Here is a 13,586-nt window from a genome sequence, read left to right as displayed (position 1 = left end):
ACAGTTCTTGTGCAGACGTTGCTTCCAGAGGCAGTTTGGAACTCGGTAGTAAGTGTTGCTAGTAAGTGTTGCAACCGAGGACAGATTATTTTTTACGCGCCTCAGCACTCGCCGGTCCCGTTCTGTGAGCTTGTGTGGCCTATCACTTCGCGGCTGAGCCGTTGTTACTACTAGACGTTTCCACTTAACAGTTGACCGAGGCAGCTCTAACAGGGAAGAAATTTGTCGAACTGACTTGTTGGAAAGGCCATTCTATTGCTAATGTTTGTCTATGGAGATTGCATGGCGGTGTGCTCAATTTTATACACCTGTCAGCAATGGGTGCGGCTGAAATAGCCAAATCCACTCATTTGAAGGGGTGTCCATATACTCTTGTATATACAGTGTACTTCTAGGCTATAGGGCTCTGGTCAAAACTAGTGCACGATACAGAAAATACGGTCCCATTAGGGACACATGTTATATTATCATCTGGTGCCCGCTACATGGTGCTGGCGTGCGTGGCGTACCTTCATGGCGTAGCGGGCGTCCAGCGAGTGCTTGGCCATCAGGTTCTTGAGGCTGGCGAGGGCCAGGTGGCGCAGGTCCTGCTCATCCTGCAACGCCAGGCCCAGCTCCCGTAGCAACAAGCCCGTCAGGAAGTGCTTCCGGCAGAACTCGCCCGTCAGGCTGTACTCCGGCACATCCACTAGGGTGGAGAGTAAGGAGGGAGAGAGAGGGGTTTGGGGGGGAAGAAAGGGGGAGAGAAAGAGGCAGAGAGAGAGAGGGGGATGAAGAGAGATAGAGTTCGAGAGAGAGATATGGAGAGGGGGTTGTGGGCGGCAGAGCGAGAGAAAGAGAGAGAGAGAGAGAGAGAGCTCAGTGCCCTAAAAGCATCCAAGTCTCATTTACCAGTGTTTCTCAACTTGCTTTATAGCAGAGACCAGACAGCTGTGGTTCTTCCTTCTTGGAGGAATCCTTACATGAAAACTAACACTTTAGAATTGACTACATTCATGTCACCTAATCATTTTAGGGACCGGTTGGCAACATCTCAGGGACCAGAGCTGGTCCTCGTACCTAGTACCACTACACTAAACTAAATGATGGTTTGTGAATATCACAAAATATCATAAAAAGGGGACCGATAGTTACCCTGAGCACTTTGCGTTTCTTGTGATGCGTTGTCTGAAATGGACAGGAAAGAGAAAGAACAGAAAAGAAAAGTGTTAAGCGGTGCAATGAATGAAGATGAATGCAACGGTGTTAATACCTAAGACGCACTTCGATTGGGTCCCTGTGAACCCTAGATGACTTCTGACCTGTGATGCGAGCGGAGGGGAGGGGCAGACTGAGAGGGATGTAGTGCTCGTGGTTGCACACCTCTCGCAGGAACTCAAACTTAAACTCACACAGCACCTGTTGAGAGAAACGTCGGGGTCACAACCTGATTGACTGAATAAAAACACCACAACATATCTGAAGTACATTGTTTTCTATTCTAGTATCTATTTCATTGTTTTCTATTCTAGTATCTATTTCATTGTTTTCTAGTCTAGTATCTATTTCATTGTTTTCTATTCTAGTATCTATTTCATTGTTTTCTATTCTAGTATCTATTTCAGTGTTTTCTATTCTAGTATCTATTTCAGTGTTTTCTATTCTAGTATCTATTTCAGTGTTTTCTATTCTAGTATCTATTTCAGTGTTTTCTATTCTAGTATCTATTTCACTGTTTTCTATTCTAGTATCTATTTCAGTGTTTTCTATTCTAGTATCTATTTCATCGTTTTCTATTCTAGTATCTATTTCAGTGTTTTCTATTCTAGTATCTATTTCATTGTTTTCTATTCTAGTATCTATTTCAGTGTTTTCTATTCTAGTATCTATTTCAGTGTTTTCTAATGCTTTCTATTCTACAGTGAGTGACATTGGCTGTTACACCGACGGATAAGCAAATGCTTTATGCACACAATTCTGTGAATGAGAGACAGAATGAGAAGAACGTGTGTATGTGTGTGTGTTTGTACGTGTATGTGAGTGTGTGTGCAACCTTGTTGTCAGTGGCTGTGATCATGTTGACATAGTTGCTGATCAGCTTGAAGGTGAACCCTCGGTCCATGAGGGTGAAGCAACGCTGGAGGGACGGAGGAAAAGAGGGAGGGGAGAGGGGGAGGGAGATAGGGAGGAGAGTAGGGAGGTAGGGAAAGAGGGAGTGATGGATGGAGAAAGGGAGAGATGGAGAGTCGGGGTCAGCATTAGTTAATGAAGAACATGAAAGAGAGAGACCATTTCATAATTTCACAACACAGTTAAAAACATGCTCCGGAATTTTGGAGACTTCTAAGTATCTTTTAAACCTCCGGCTTTCGGCTAGATGAGTCAACATGTAGTTCATCCATGCATAATCTATAAGCAGAATTACTGTTTTACCTCCCTAGCAATTCAAGTTCTAGCCAATGAGCTTCAGCCCCTCGCATTTGAGTGACATCTAGCAAGAGGCACATCATGCACCCAGAGCAGACAGAGAGAGAGCAATGAAGTGGTGCACATATGTGACGTACTATGCAATTTTCGGGGACCACTTGTGGCTCACGAGTCTACAAAAGTACACAAAATACCGGAGAATCTCTTTAAGGAAATCAATATCGAACAATAGTTAGCAGCGGAAGACATTTTCAATTTACAGTTAGCTTAATTGCGTTCATCTCCGCTTCATTAGTCAGGGAACACAAATGTATTACCATTGGCAGCATTGGAGCTCGATCTCGACAAGTGATAAGGACAGCTCCCTAAGCATGTACTGTGTGTGTGTGTCAGTGTATGATGCTCACCTTGACAAAGGCTGCCACGGCCAGGTTTGCACTGCGGGTCTCCTCTGCCAGCTCCTTGTTCTTCCAGAAGATGTGGTCGGACACGGTCATGACTAGGCTCTCCAGACGACTCAGGTAGGTTGAAGGGAACCTCTGTGGTCGAGGGAGCTGAGGCACACGTAACATGGAACTTAACATATAAGCCTAATGTATAAGTTCCATTAGCAACACTAAGGTCGTAGGTTCAATTCCAGCAGGGATCGTATGTACATACTACAAAATGTATGCAGTAACAGCACTGAATGGTACAGTGGGACATAAGACAGATGCAGGCCCAATATATGGTTCGGACGGTAGGAGAGAATCTGAATTTATGAGACTTGAGTACTAACTTGAGTACTAACTTTTTTTTTGTATCGTACTGTAAGTCGCTTTGGATAAAAGTGTCTGGTAAGTGGCATATACACACACTGGCCAGTTTATTAAGTACACCCCCCCCCCCCCCCCCCCCCACCCCCCGTTCATGAAAATGGATCGCTCCTACAGACAGTGAGTCATGCGGCCGTGGTTTGCTATATAAAGCAGCCACCAACGTTAGAATGGGCAAAACAAGTGACCTAAGAGACTTTAAGCGTGGCATGATCGTTGGTGCCGGGCGCGCCGGATCCAGTATCTCAGAAACGGCCGTCCTCCTGGGCTTTTCACGCACGACCGTGTCTAGGGTTTACCGAGAAGGGAGCGACAAACAACAAACATCCAGTTAGCGGCAGTTCTCTGGGCGAAAACAGCTCGTTGACGAGAGAGGTCAAAAGGAGAATGGCAAGAATCGTGCAAGCTAACACTCGGGCCACAAACAGACACATAACAGAGCCGTTACAACAGTGGTGTGCAGAACAGCATCTCGCAATGCACAACTTGTCGATCCTTGTCACGGATGGGCTATTGCAGCAGACGACTACACTGGGTTCCACTCCTATCAGCTAAAAACAAGAAGAAGCGGCTCCAGTGGGCACGCGATCACCAACACTGGACAATTGAGGAGTGGACATCACCTGGAACATGACAGCGAGTTCAGTTTACTTTAGTGTCCTGGTCAGTGCCCAGACCTCAACCCAATAGAACATCTTTGGGATGAGATGGAACAGGCGGTTCGCAGCATGAATGTACCGCCGTCCAATCTGCAGCAACTGTGTGATGCCATCGCGTCAGCATGGACCAACATCCCTGTGGAACGTTTCCGAAACATTATAGAATGCCCCGAAGAATTCAGGCTGTTCAGAAGGCAAATGGGGGTCCGACCTACTACTAGTTGGGTGTACCTAATAAACTGGCCGGTGAGTGTATATGTACATATTATACCTTCATATGTTATGTTTCTATACCTTGACATTGTCTGAATCCATTAGATGCTGGGCCATGGACTTGACAATGAGTTCGAAGAAGAACCAGGAAAACTGCAGCAGACAGGGGTAAAAGGTCAAACAGGGGTCAGATTATGCGGGTCACGTTCAGTTAAGCACTCAGGGTCACATTCAACGGCACAATGAAATATATAATGTAGAGCATACAGACTGCTTTGCTATGTAAGATAAGGCATCCTATCATGTCTATGCATGACATTTCTACGTATGACTTTATTTGGATAGTCCCAAATAGGTTTGTAGATGTTCAGTAGATGTCCAACTAACTCTCAACATTTCAATTAACTATTCACTAACACTAACACTAGACCTAACCCTTAACCCTTACTCTAACCCTAAACCTAACCTTAACCCTAGGCCTAACCCTTACTCTAACCCTAAACCTAACCGTAACCCTAGCAAGCAGTTGCATGTCAACAGAGTTGCAGTTGACAGTTTGTTGATCGTGTGAGCATCTGTAGATCATGGGACTATCCACCCTATTCCCTTTACAGTGCACTTTTCACAGACCAGAGCCCTGTGGTTTCCTTCATGGGAATAGGGTGTCACTTGGGACTGGGTGTCATTAGGGTGTCATTCGGGGCTGGGCGTGGCGGCCATCTAGGCTCACCCTGAGGATGTTCCTGACGGCCGGCTGCTCGTTGCTCTTCAGGTCAGAGGTCATGCCCTTGGCCAGCTCCTCGTGGACCGTCCGGAAGCCGTGCGACTCCGCCTTGAACACAAACTGACCACCGCAGAGGAGAGAACAAGGTCAGTGAGACAGACGGCCAGACACACAGAGAGTCCGACAGAGACAGACACAGAGACAGACATAGAGACAAACAGACAGAGACAGACACACCTTTTCTCTCTCTCTACTGTACACGCATTACTAGCATCAAGGGAACCAAACATGCAACATGCTTGGCTCTGCATTTAATTAAACCTACATATTAACATAACAACACCGAGTAAGGTTGATGTAATCAGAGTTATGAGGAATAAGAAAAAGTTGAGTCGGACAAAATTAGCTTATTTTGGCAATCAATCTCTTTTTCTCTTTTTGTGAGAAATGTTCCACCCACACTGTATGTGTGTGACACACACCTCATTACCACTGACGTCACCCAATTGAGTTTGGTAATGAACTATGGTAACCACACACACATGCACACACACACATTTGCATCGACGCACGCACACATGCACACACACTTCTGTGCACCCAGGCACACACCCACACGGCGAGAAAGCACTGGCCGAAAATTGCTTGCTGCTAGCCCCCACCCCCGAGCAGCATGCCAATCAGTTGCCATAGTAACAGCAGTTCCATTACAGTGGCCCTCCCATTCTTTCCCCTCCTCCTCCTCCTCTCCTTCCACCCTCCCTCCATTTCTCTTTCTGTCCCTCTGCCCCTCTTAAAGATCAATTGCAGGATTCTCGTTTTCTTTCTACCAGACATGAAAAAGCTGGTGGTAAACTGGTTCTATTCTCCATTTCCCTTTCTCACTTTCAGTCTCTTCCTCTCTCTCTCTCTCTCTCCGTCTGTCGGTCTCTCTCTCTCTATCGCTCTCTTCTTAACAAGCATGCCTTGCTTCTTTTTATTGAAAAGGCTCGGTGTCCTTGTTTGCCTTCCACCAGACACCCCCCTTTTCTCTTCCCCACAGCCATGCTTATCTGTGTGTTAGCTGAGAGCCGTGTGTGTGTGGCAGACTCTCTCTTCTCTCTGTGTCCACAGTGTTCTGGGCACATTACCCTAGCCCCTCAGCCACGCTCCTGCACTCACCACACCCCAAAGCCCCCACCTCTGCCCACACACACACACACCACGTACGTACACACGCACACACACTCTCACGTGTAAACGTGCACACACACAACGCCTCCTTCTCTGCCTTCACAAATGAAGCTGTCTGTGTGCTACTCTCTTCCCCTCCCCTCTGCTCTCCTCTCATGCCATCCCTTCTCTTCTCCTCTCCTCTCCTTTCCCCTTCTCTCCTCTCCTCTCATCCCAACCCCTCTCCTCCACCCTATGACACTACCCGGCTAAACAACTGCAGAATCGGAGCCTCGCTCTTCCTGCAAGACAGGGCTAACATCCCAATGAAATGAGCACCATACCTTTATGTAGGAGTGCAGGTAGTGGTCTAGGTTTTCTTCATGGCACTTAGCAACAATGTGGACCAGCACCCTGGTGAAACACATGCCAACAAGGTGGTCACTCAGTCGTCATCATTATCTGGCAACATTCATAACCTGGCAACATTAATAGCTAATCTGGCAATATTCATGATCTGGCAACATGTATCCCTGCAGGATCCTGTAGCAGTGAGAGTGGTCTGTGGCCTGCAGTGCCCCATCCTACCTGGTGGTGGTGGTGGTGACTTCGTCGTTGTCGTTCTGGGTGAGGACCTTGAACAGCTGGTTGAAGAGCACCGGCAGGAAACGAATTATCACTGGAATCTTCTCAATGCTCAGTAAGCCCTGTGGGAGAGAGAGAAGGAAGAGAAAGAGAAACAGAGACAGCCATAGACAGAGAGAGCGATAGAGAGATAGCCATAGACAGAGAGAGCGATAGAGAGATAGCCATAGACAGAGAGAGTGATAGCCATAGACAGAGAGAGTGATAGCCATAGACAGAGAGAGCGATAGAGAGATAGCCATAGACAGAGAGAGAGATAGCCATAGACAGAGAGAGAGATAGCCGTAGACAGAGAGAGAGATAGAGAGATAGCCATAGACAGAGAGAGAGATAGCCATAGACAGAGAGAGAGATAGCCGTAGACAGAGAGAGAGATAGCCATAGACAGAGAGATAGAGAGATAGCCATAGACAGAGAGAGAGATAGCCGTAGACAGAGAGCGAGATAGCCATAGACAGAGAGCGAGATAGCCATAGACAGAGAGCGAGATAGCCATAGACAGAGAGCGAGATAGCCATAGACAGAGAGCGAGATAGCCATAGACAGAGAGCGAGATAGCCATAGACAGAGAGCGAGATAGCCATAGACAGAGAGCGAGAGATAGAGAGATAGCCATAGACAGAGAGAGAGATAGAGAGATAGCCATAGACAGAGAGAGCGATAGAGAGATAGCCATAGACAGAGAGAGAGATAGCCATAGACAGAGAGAGAGATAGCCATAGACAGAGAGAGAGATAGCCATAGACAGAGATATAGATAGAGAGATAGCCATAGACAGAGAGAGATAGCCATAGACAGAGATATAGCCATTGACAGAGAAAGAGATAGCCATAGACAGAGAGAGAGGTAGCCATAGACAGAGAGAGATAGAGAGATAGCCATAGACAGAGAGAGATAGAGAGATAGCCATAGACAGATATAGATAGAGAGATAGCCATAGACAGATATAGATAGAGATAGCCATAGACAGAGATATAGCCATAGACAGAGAGAGAGATAGCCATAGACAGAGAGAGAGGTAGCCATAGACAGAGAGAGAGGTAACCATAGACAGAGAGATAGCCATAGATATAGAGATAGCCAGACAGAGATAGAGAGATAGCCATAGACAGAGAGAGAGATAGAGAGAGGGAGGGAGCGAGAGAGAAAGACAGTCAGTGATGGGGTGTATAGTATGGGAGCAGAATGCAGAGATGTGAAGTCATCCATCTATCCTCCCTCCCTTCCTTCATTAATTTCTCCAAACCTTCAGGCAGTTGAGGAAGTTTGAGGTAGGTGATTGGGAGAGGTCCGTCTCTCGTTTTTGGCACTGCTGGAAGAAGCGATTCAGGTGGGGCTCCTGGCGATCAAAGAGAGAAGACACGGTCACAACCAGAACCAGAACCAGCATCACTGAGTGGAGATGAGGACTAATTGAATCTGCATCCCAAACGGAACTCTACAAAGTGCACTAGTTTTGACCAGAGCCCTATGGTCAAAAGTAGTGCTCTAAATAGGGGATAGGGTTCCCTTTGGGGCACAATCCTAAAATCACGATGGGATAACAAGGATTGCCTTGCTGGAGTTGAGACCCGTTAATGTTCGGTTAAGTACACTTTTTTATTTCAAGAACAAAGTTGACTTGTGGCGCTTCCAAGGAGTGGCAGGGTGAAGCCAGACTTACCTGAGTGTAGACTGTGGAGAGGACGTTGGTGGAGACCTTGAATATGGGCTTACCTCCGTCCACCCACTTCAGATCTGAGCCGTTCTGGGGGGAGAGAGGGAGGAAGGGTCACTGAGCACCAGGGTGCTTGCTTCACACTTTACTGTTGTTCCCTTGGGTGTGCTCTCTTCATACCTCTCTCTCTCTCTCTCTCTATCAATTCAATTTTATGACATGACAAAACTCACATTTGCATTAACAAAGCAAAAATGCCTTCTCTTTCAATTACTGTATCTCCTTCCATGCAAATATTCTCTTTCTACTTTCCCCCCTATTTTCTCTATTAACTCCCTCCCTCCCCCCTCGCTCGCTCCCTTCCATTCATCTCACCCTCCCTCCCCGTCTCCCCCCTCCTATACCTTAGTAGATCCGGGTTCTTTGACGAGCAGGTATCCAGGGGGCAGGCTACAGGACACAGGGATGTTGAACTCCTGTGAGGCCAGGCGACCCTCTCTGAGCAGAGGCAGCCACGAGTAGCCCACTGCAGTCACACACACGCACACACACACACAATGCACAGGGCGTACACACACACACACAGGCGAAAGAACACATGGGAAAACACTATACTGTATGTAATGTGTAAATCAATCAATCAGATGTATTAATAAAGGCCTTGTTATATCCGCAGTTGCCACAAAGTCCTTTTACAACCTGGCCCAGATGCCAAAGAGCAAGCAAAGCAAGAGCACGGTAGTAATGGCCTGTAGATGTAGCATGCGCCACCACACTCCTGGATTCGCTAACACAATCAAAACAGTATCCCCTACCGCGAGGCGATGTTGCTGCACAGTGATAGGCCTACGCCGACTAGCCAGCATCCACTGCATTGACAGACTTGCCTCAAAGGCAGTATTAATACATGCCACCTAACAGATGCTTTTATACAAGCATATCTTTTCAGACTGCTGGCCCCAGCGGGAGTCAAACCCACGACCCTGGCGTGTCGCAAACGCCACGCTCTACCAAGTGAGCCACCCAGGACCACAGTATTTCTCCTTCCTCCCTACCTGGGGTCTCCAGGGCCTCCTTCTTCTTGGAGTTGGTCTTGGCGTTGATGTCACAGGTCACATGGTAGAAGGAGAAGAGTAGATGGTGCTTCTCGTGGAGCTGGGTGGGCAACTCAATCTTCACCTGGCACGCAGAGGATGAAACAAAGGGACCATTTCACAAACAGGCACAGAAATCAAATCAAATCACAATTTATCGTGCGTTAAAACAAACGCCTCAATACGTAAAAAAAGAAGATGAATTGACAACTGGTGTCACAGTGGTGAACAATCAACTGAGCCACTAAATTCCAGGGTGAAGGTTCCCCTGGGTACAGATCTAGGATCAGCTTCCCCTTCTGGGGGCAACTTTATCCTATACCAGCCACTACACGGTGAGGGCTCTAGCCTGGTACGCACATGTCTGATTGTGCTTCAACCCCTCTCATTCATGATAATGAGCATCAGAGGAGTTGGCCTAAGCACAAACAAAACCGGCTGCCAGGCAATAAGAGCCCTGCGCGCACCCCGTCCAATCAATCTCTTCCCGTGCCTCTCCCCCTCTCCTTCCATCTCTAGCCATATACCTCTTCAACCGTCTCCTTCCGCACTCACCTCATCATAGAAGTCTGGGTTCTGGGAGTGGTGAAGGACTATGGAACAGGCTGCTGTGGTGTAAACTGGACCCCCAGGCTTGCCGTATATGCACTGAGGCAGCAAGTAAAAAAAAAAAAAGAGAGAAAGTGAAGTTTTTCCAACAATCCACCATGATACTCTAAATGCTATCAATGACAGAGGAGATACTACACCTTCAAAGGTTTGGCAACTTCCTCATCCGAACTCCGAAACTCCACATAGACTGCAAGGTTACGAGCCTGTGAACGAAAATAACATTGTGACATTTGTGGGCATACAGTGTTTCACGCGTGTCTGCAAAGAGGTCCCATGTAAGTCAAATCTAATCAAATTGTATTGGTCACATACACATATTTTGCAGATAATATTGCGGGTGTAGCGGTATCTAACAATTCACAACAATACACACCGATATAAAAGTAAAATAATGGAATTAAAAAATAGATAAATATTAGGAAGAGCAATTTCTGAGTGACGTTGCCTAAAATACAGTAGAATAGAGTATATACATATGAAATGTACAGTGTGACTTGTGTATCTACTACATGTTCTTTCCTTAGTATCTAGAAGAGTTTTCACAATACCAGTATCACAACACTACATTATTCCATGGCAAAAAAAAAACATTTAGTAAACCTGCTTTATGTCAAATATTGTGTGCTATAGCTGGGAGGGTAAACAAACGTGACTCTGGGTGACAACATATGGCTTTTTCCTTTCCAACATGAGGTCGGTTTTCCTCAAAATTAAGTTTGCTTCAAATTTTGCTTCCTTGCCATGATATTTCTGAGTATATCTAGTGTACATTACATGCGATGTGTGGGTTTGGGTGTGTACGGTACCTTGGCGAAGCTCTTCTGGCTGTCGTATTTGAGGTGTCGGGGGTAGACGTAGACGTGGTTCTTGTAGACGCGGTGTGGCTGGGTGAACTTGGTGGAGTCCTGGACAAACTCCTCCACCTCCACGGTGGCCTGGTGCTGGCTGCAGTCCTCGAAGGGCTTGACCGGCACGTAGGATGACGTCACACAGTCTGCAGGCAGACAGGCAGACGTCTTTAGTATTTGGGGAATTTATGTGAGTGTAATGTTTACTGTTAATTTTGTATTGTTTATTTTATTTGTGTGTATTATCTATTTCACTTGCTTTGGCAATGTAAACATATGTTTCCCATGCCAATAAAGCCCTTAAATTGAATTGGAGAGAGATAGAGATGGAGAGAGAGAGGGGTAGAAAGAGAGATAGAGGGGGAAGAGCTAGAGAGAGGGAAAGAGAAAATAAAGAGAGAGGAGAGACATGAGGGGTGTCGAAAGAAAGAGAAAAGAGTGTTCCGACTTACTTGGATGCTCCATAGGGACATAGTCCACAGTGATGTCCAGGTTCCCTGGAATGGTCTGCAGTTTACTGGTCTTCTCAGCCCTGCAAAGACACAGAGAGAGCCAAGGAATTGGGTGAGCAGTGAGCACCATACATTCACTATGACTAGGGCCAGGAGTTTTCCAGGTCGGGTTAGATGGCCATGACAAACTCTATGACTCTGACCTAAAAAAGGGATCTGGACCATGGGGTCGAACTGACATGATTTGGCCTGTATCCCAAATGGCAACCTATTTCCCATATAGTGCTCTACTTTCAACTCGAGCCCTATGGGACCTGGTCAAAAGTTGTGCACTAAATAGGGAATTGGGTGCCATTTGGGATGCAGCCTTGATATCCTTTCGGTGGCCTACCTCCTGTACTCAGACACCAGCTTGATGAGATCTTCGGTGGAGATCTTGTTGCTCTCCTGTTTGAAGAGGGGCGAGAAGCGAGACTCCCGGTCCACTGTCCCCTGATTGTCCTTAAACACAGACCTGAGACAGACAGCAAGGCAAGACAGATAGACAGACGGGCAGGCAGGCAGGCAGAACAGACGAGGCAGACAGACGGACGGATGCACAGACAAGACAGACAGGACAATAGATTTGAGTGTAAGATACAGTGAAAAGTGATCAATTACCTTTATAGACATTCCTTGCGATGCAGTAACGGCAGTTTGATCATTAAAGGAGAAAAGGTCAATAAAAGGATATGGAGTGAGTAGGATACCAGAAAACACAGTGTGCCTCAGTGTCCCTCACCTGATGGACCAGGCAAATGGCATGTGGTACTTCCCCAGTTTACTGCAGAACTGCTTGTTGGATTTCAGCATCTTTTGAACCGTCTTCAAAGGGACAGGAAGTGAAAGAGAGAGGGAGAGAGAGAAAGGGGGGCAGAGAGAGAGGGAGAGAGAGGGGGGGGGCAGAGAGAGAGAGACAGAGAAGGAAACATTACTTATAAAAGGGGCCGCATAGTTGATATTTTTTAAGTCTGCCGGCGGGTTTCAGAAAACACACAAATAAATGATCCTTGACGTAAGATAAATCTAAATCAACAGGGGTGTCAGGAACCTGGCAGGAGGCGCAGCGCTCCCCGTCTGCTCATCTACTCAACTTGAGTAGCCAGGATTTCAGAATCCCACTCTGAATTCTGTGGGGGCATCTTGGACAAAAAATATCTACAGTATGAGGAGAAATGACTTCCCTGTGTGATTAAGGGGCATTTAAATAGAGCTTGACATGAAATCTCACTGGAAAGACCCTGTAAAGGATGTGCATACCGCTGTTTTACTACTAAGGGCTTGGGAAAAACAAGCTGTGTTTTACTGTACATTGTTCTACACATTAACTCCCGTCCCCTTACGCGACATAGATTTTCAGAGACATAAGTCTTCCTGGTTGGAGGATTCACAAATTGGATTTGCAGTTTTTATTAGTTTTAAGTCAATAAGTAATTTTAAAAAAAATCGCTGTTAATGTAAGTAAAAAAAAAAAAAAAAACATGATTTAATTATTATTATTATTATTATTATTATATAATTACTACTACACAGTTATTATTATTATTATTATTATAATTACTACTACACAGTAGTTGCCATATTATTCTTGTTTCTAAGTATTCTTATATATATATATATATATATATATATATATATATATATATCTCAAGTGCCTCCCCCAAAAATGCATTTATATATATATATATATATATATATATATATATATATATATATATATATATATATATATATATATAAATTGAAAATGAGATGGTGCATCTCAAGATATTTCATCCTACAAAACTAAACTCAGCAAAAAAAGAAACGTCATCTCACTGTCAACTGCGTTTATTTTCAGCAAACTTAACGTATAAATATTTGTATGAACATACCAAGATTCAACAACTGAGACATAAACTGAACAAGTTCCACAGATATGTGACTAACAGGAATTAAATAATGTGTCCCTGAACAAAGGGGGGGTCAAAATCAAAAGTAACCGTCAGTATCTGGTGTGGCCACTAGCTGCATTAAGTACTGCAGTGCATCTCCTCCTCATGGACTGCACCAGATTTGCCAGTTCTTGCTGTGAGATGTTACCCCACTCTTCCACCAAGGCACCTGCAAGTTCCCGGACATTTCTGGTGGGAACGGCCCTAGCCATCACCCTCTAATCCAACAGGTCACAGACGTGCTCAATGGGATTGAGATCCGGGCTCTTCGCTGGCCATGGCAGAACACTGACATGCCTGTCTTGCAGGAAATCACGCATACAACGAGCAGTATGG

General features: G+C 45.7%; 1 protein-coding gene across 7 annotated transcripts in view; it reads right to left on the bottom strand.

The window, feature by feature from the left end:
- dock10 (dedicator of cytokinesis 10) overlaps positions 1-13,586 on the bottom strand; it is a 173,096-nt gene that overhangs the window by 49,477 nt on the left and 110,033 nt on the right. For 6 of the 7 annotated variants that reach the window (XM_055896528.1, XM_055896529.1, XM_055896526.1 and 3 more), the window contains exons 14-32: positions 12,059-12,141; positions 11,669-11,791; positions 11,278-11,357; positions 10,784-10,971; positions 10,115-10,180; positions 9,921-10,013; positions 9,327-9,450; positions 8,676-8,797; positions 8,278-8,361; positions 7,861-7,953; positions 6,558-6,676; positions 6,314-6,383; positions 4,824-4,937; positions 4,175-4,246; positions 2,814-2,960; positions 2,033-2,116; positions 1,302-1,398; positions 1,135-1,167; positions 510-688 (exon numbers count right to left, since the gene is read on the bottom strand). In XM_055896528.1, the coding sequence (XP_055752503.1) occupies positions 510-688; positions 1,135-1,167; positions 1,302-1,398; positions 2,033-2,116; positions 2,814-2,960; positions 4,175-4,246; positions 4,824-4,937; positions 6,314-6,383; positions 6,558-6,676; positions 7,861-7,953; positions 8,278-8,361; positions 8,676-8,797; positions 9,327-9,450; positions 9,921-10,013; positions 10,115-10,180; positions 10,784-10,971; positions 11,278-11,357; positions 11,669-11,791; positions 12,059-12,141 (1,971 nt within the window). The remainder of the gene's footprint in view (positions 1-509; positions 689-1,134; positions 1,168-1,301; positions 1,399-2,032; positions 2,117-2,813; positions 2,961-4,174; positions 4,247-4,823; positions 4,938-6,313; positions 6,384-6,557; positions 6,677-7,860; positions 7,954-8,277; positions 8,362-8,675; positions 8,798-9,326; positions 9,451-9,920; positions 10,014-10,114; positions 10,181-10,783; positions 10,972-11,277; positions 11,358-11,668; positions 11,792-12,058; positions 12,142-13,586) is intronic. The other variant, XM_055896527.1, reaches the window with a different exon arrangement.

This window comes from Salvelinus fontinalis, chromosome 33 (genome assembly GCF_029448725.1).
Source record: "Salvelinus fontinalis isolate EN_2023a chromosome 33, ASM2944872v1, whole genome shotgun sequence".
NCBI lineage: Eukaryota > Metazoa > Chordata > Actinopteri > Salmoniformes > Salmonidae > Salvelinus > Salvelinus fontinalis.
This window is presented reverse-complemented; position numbering and strand designations above follow the sequence as displayed.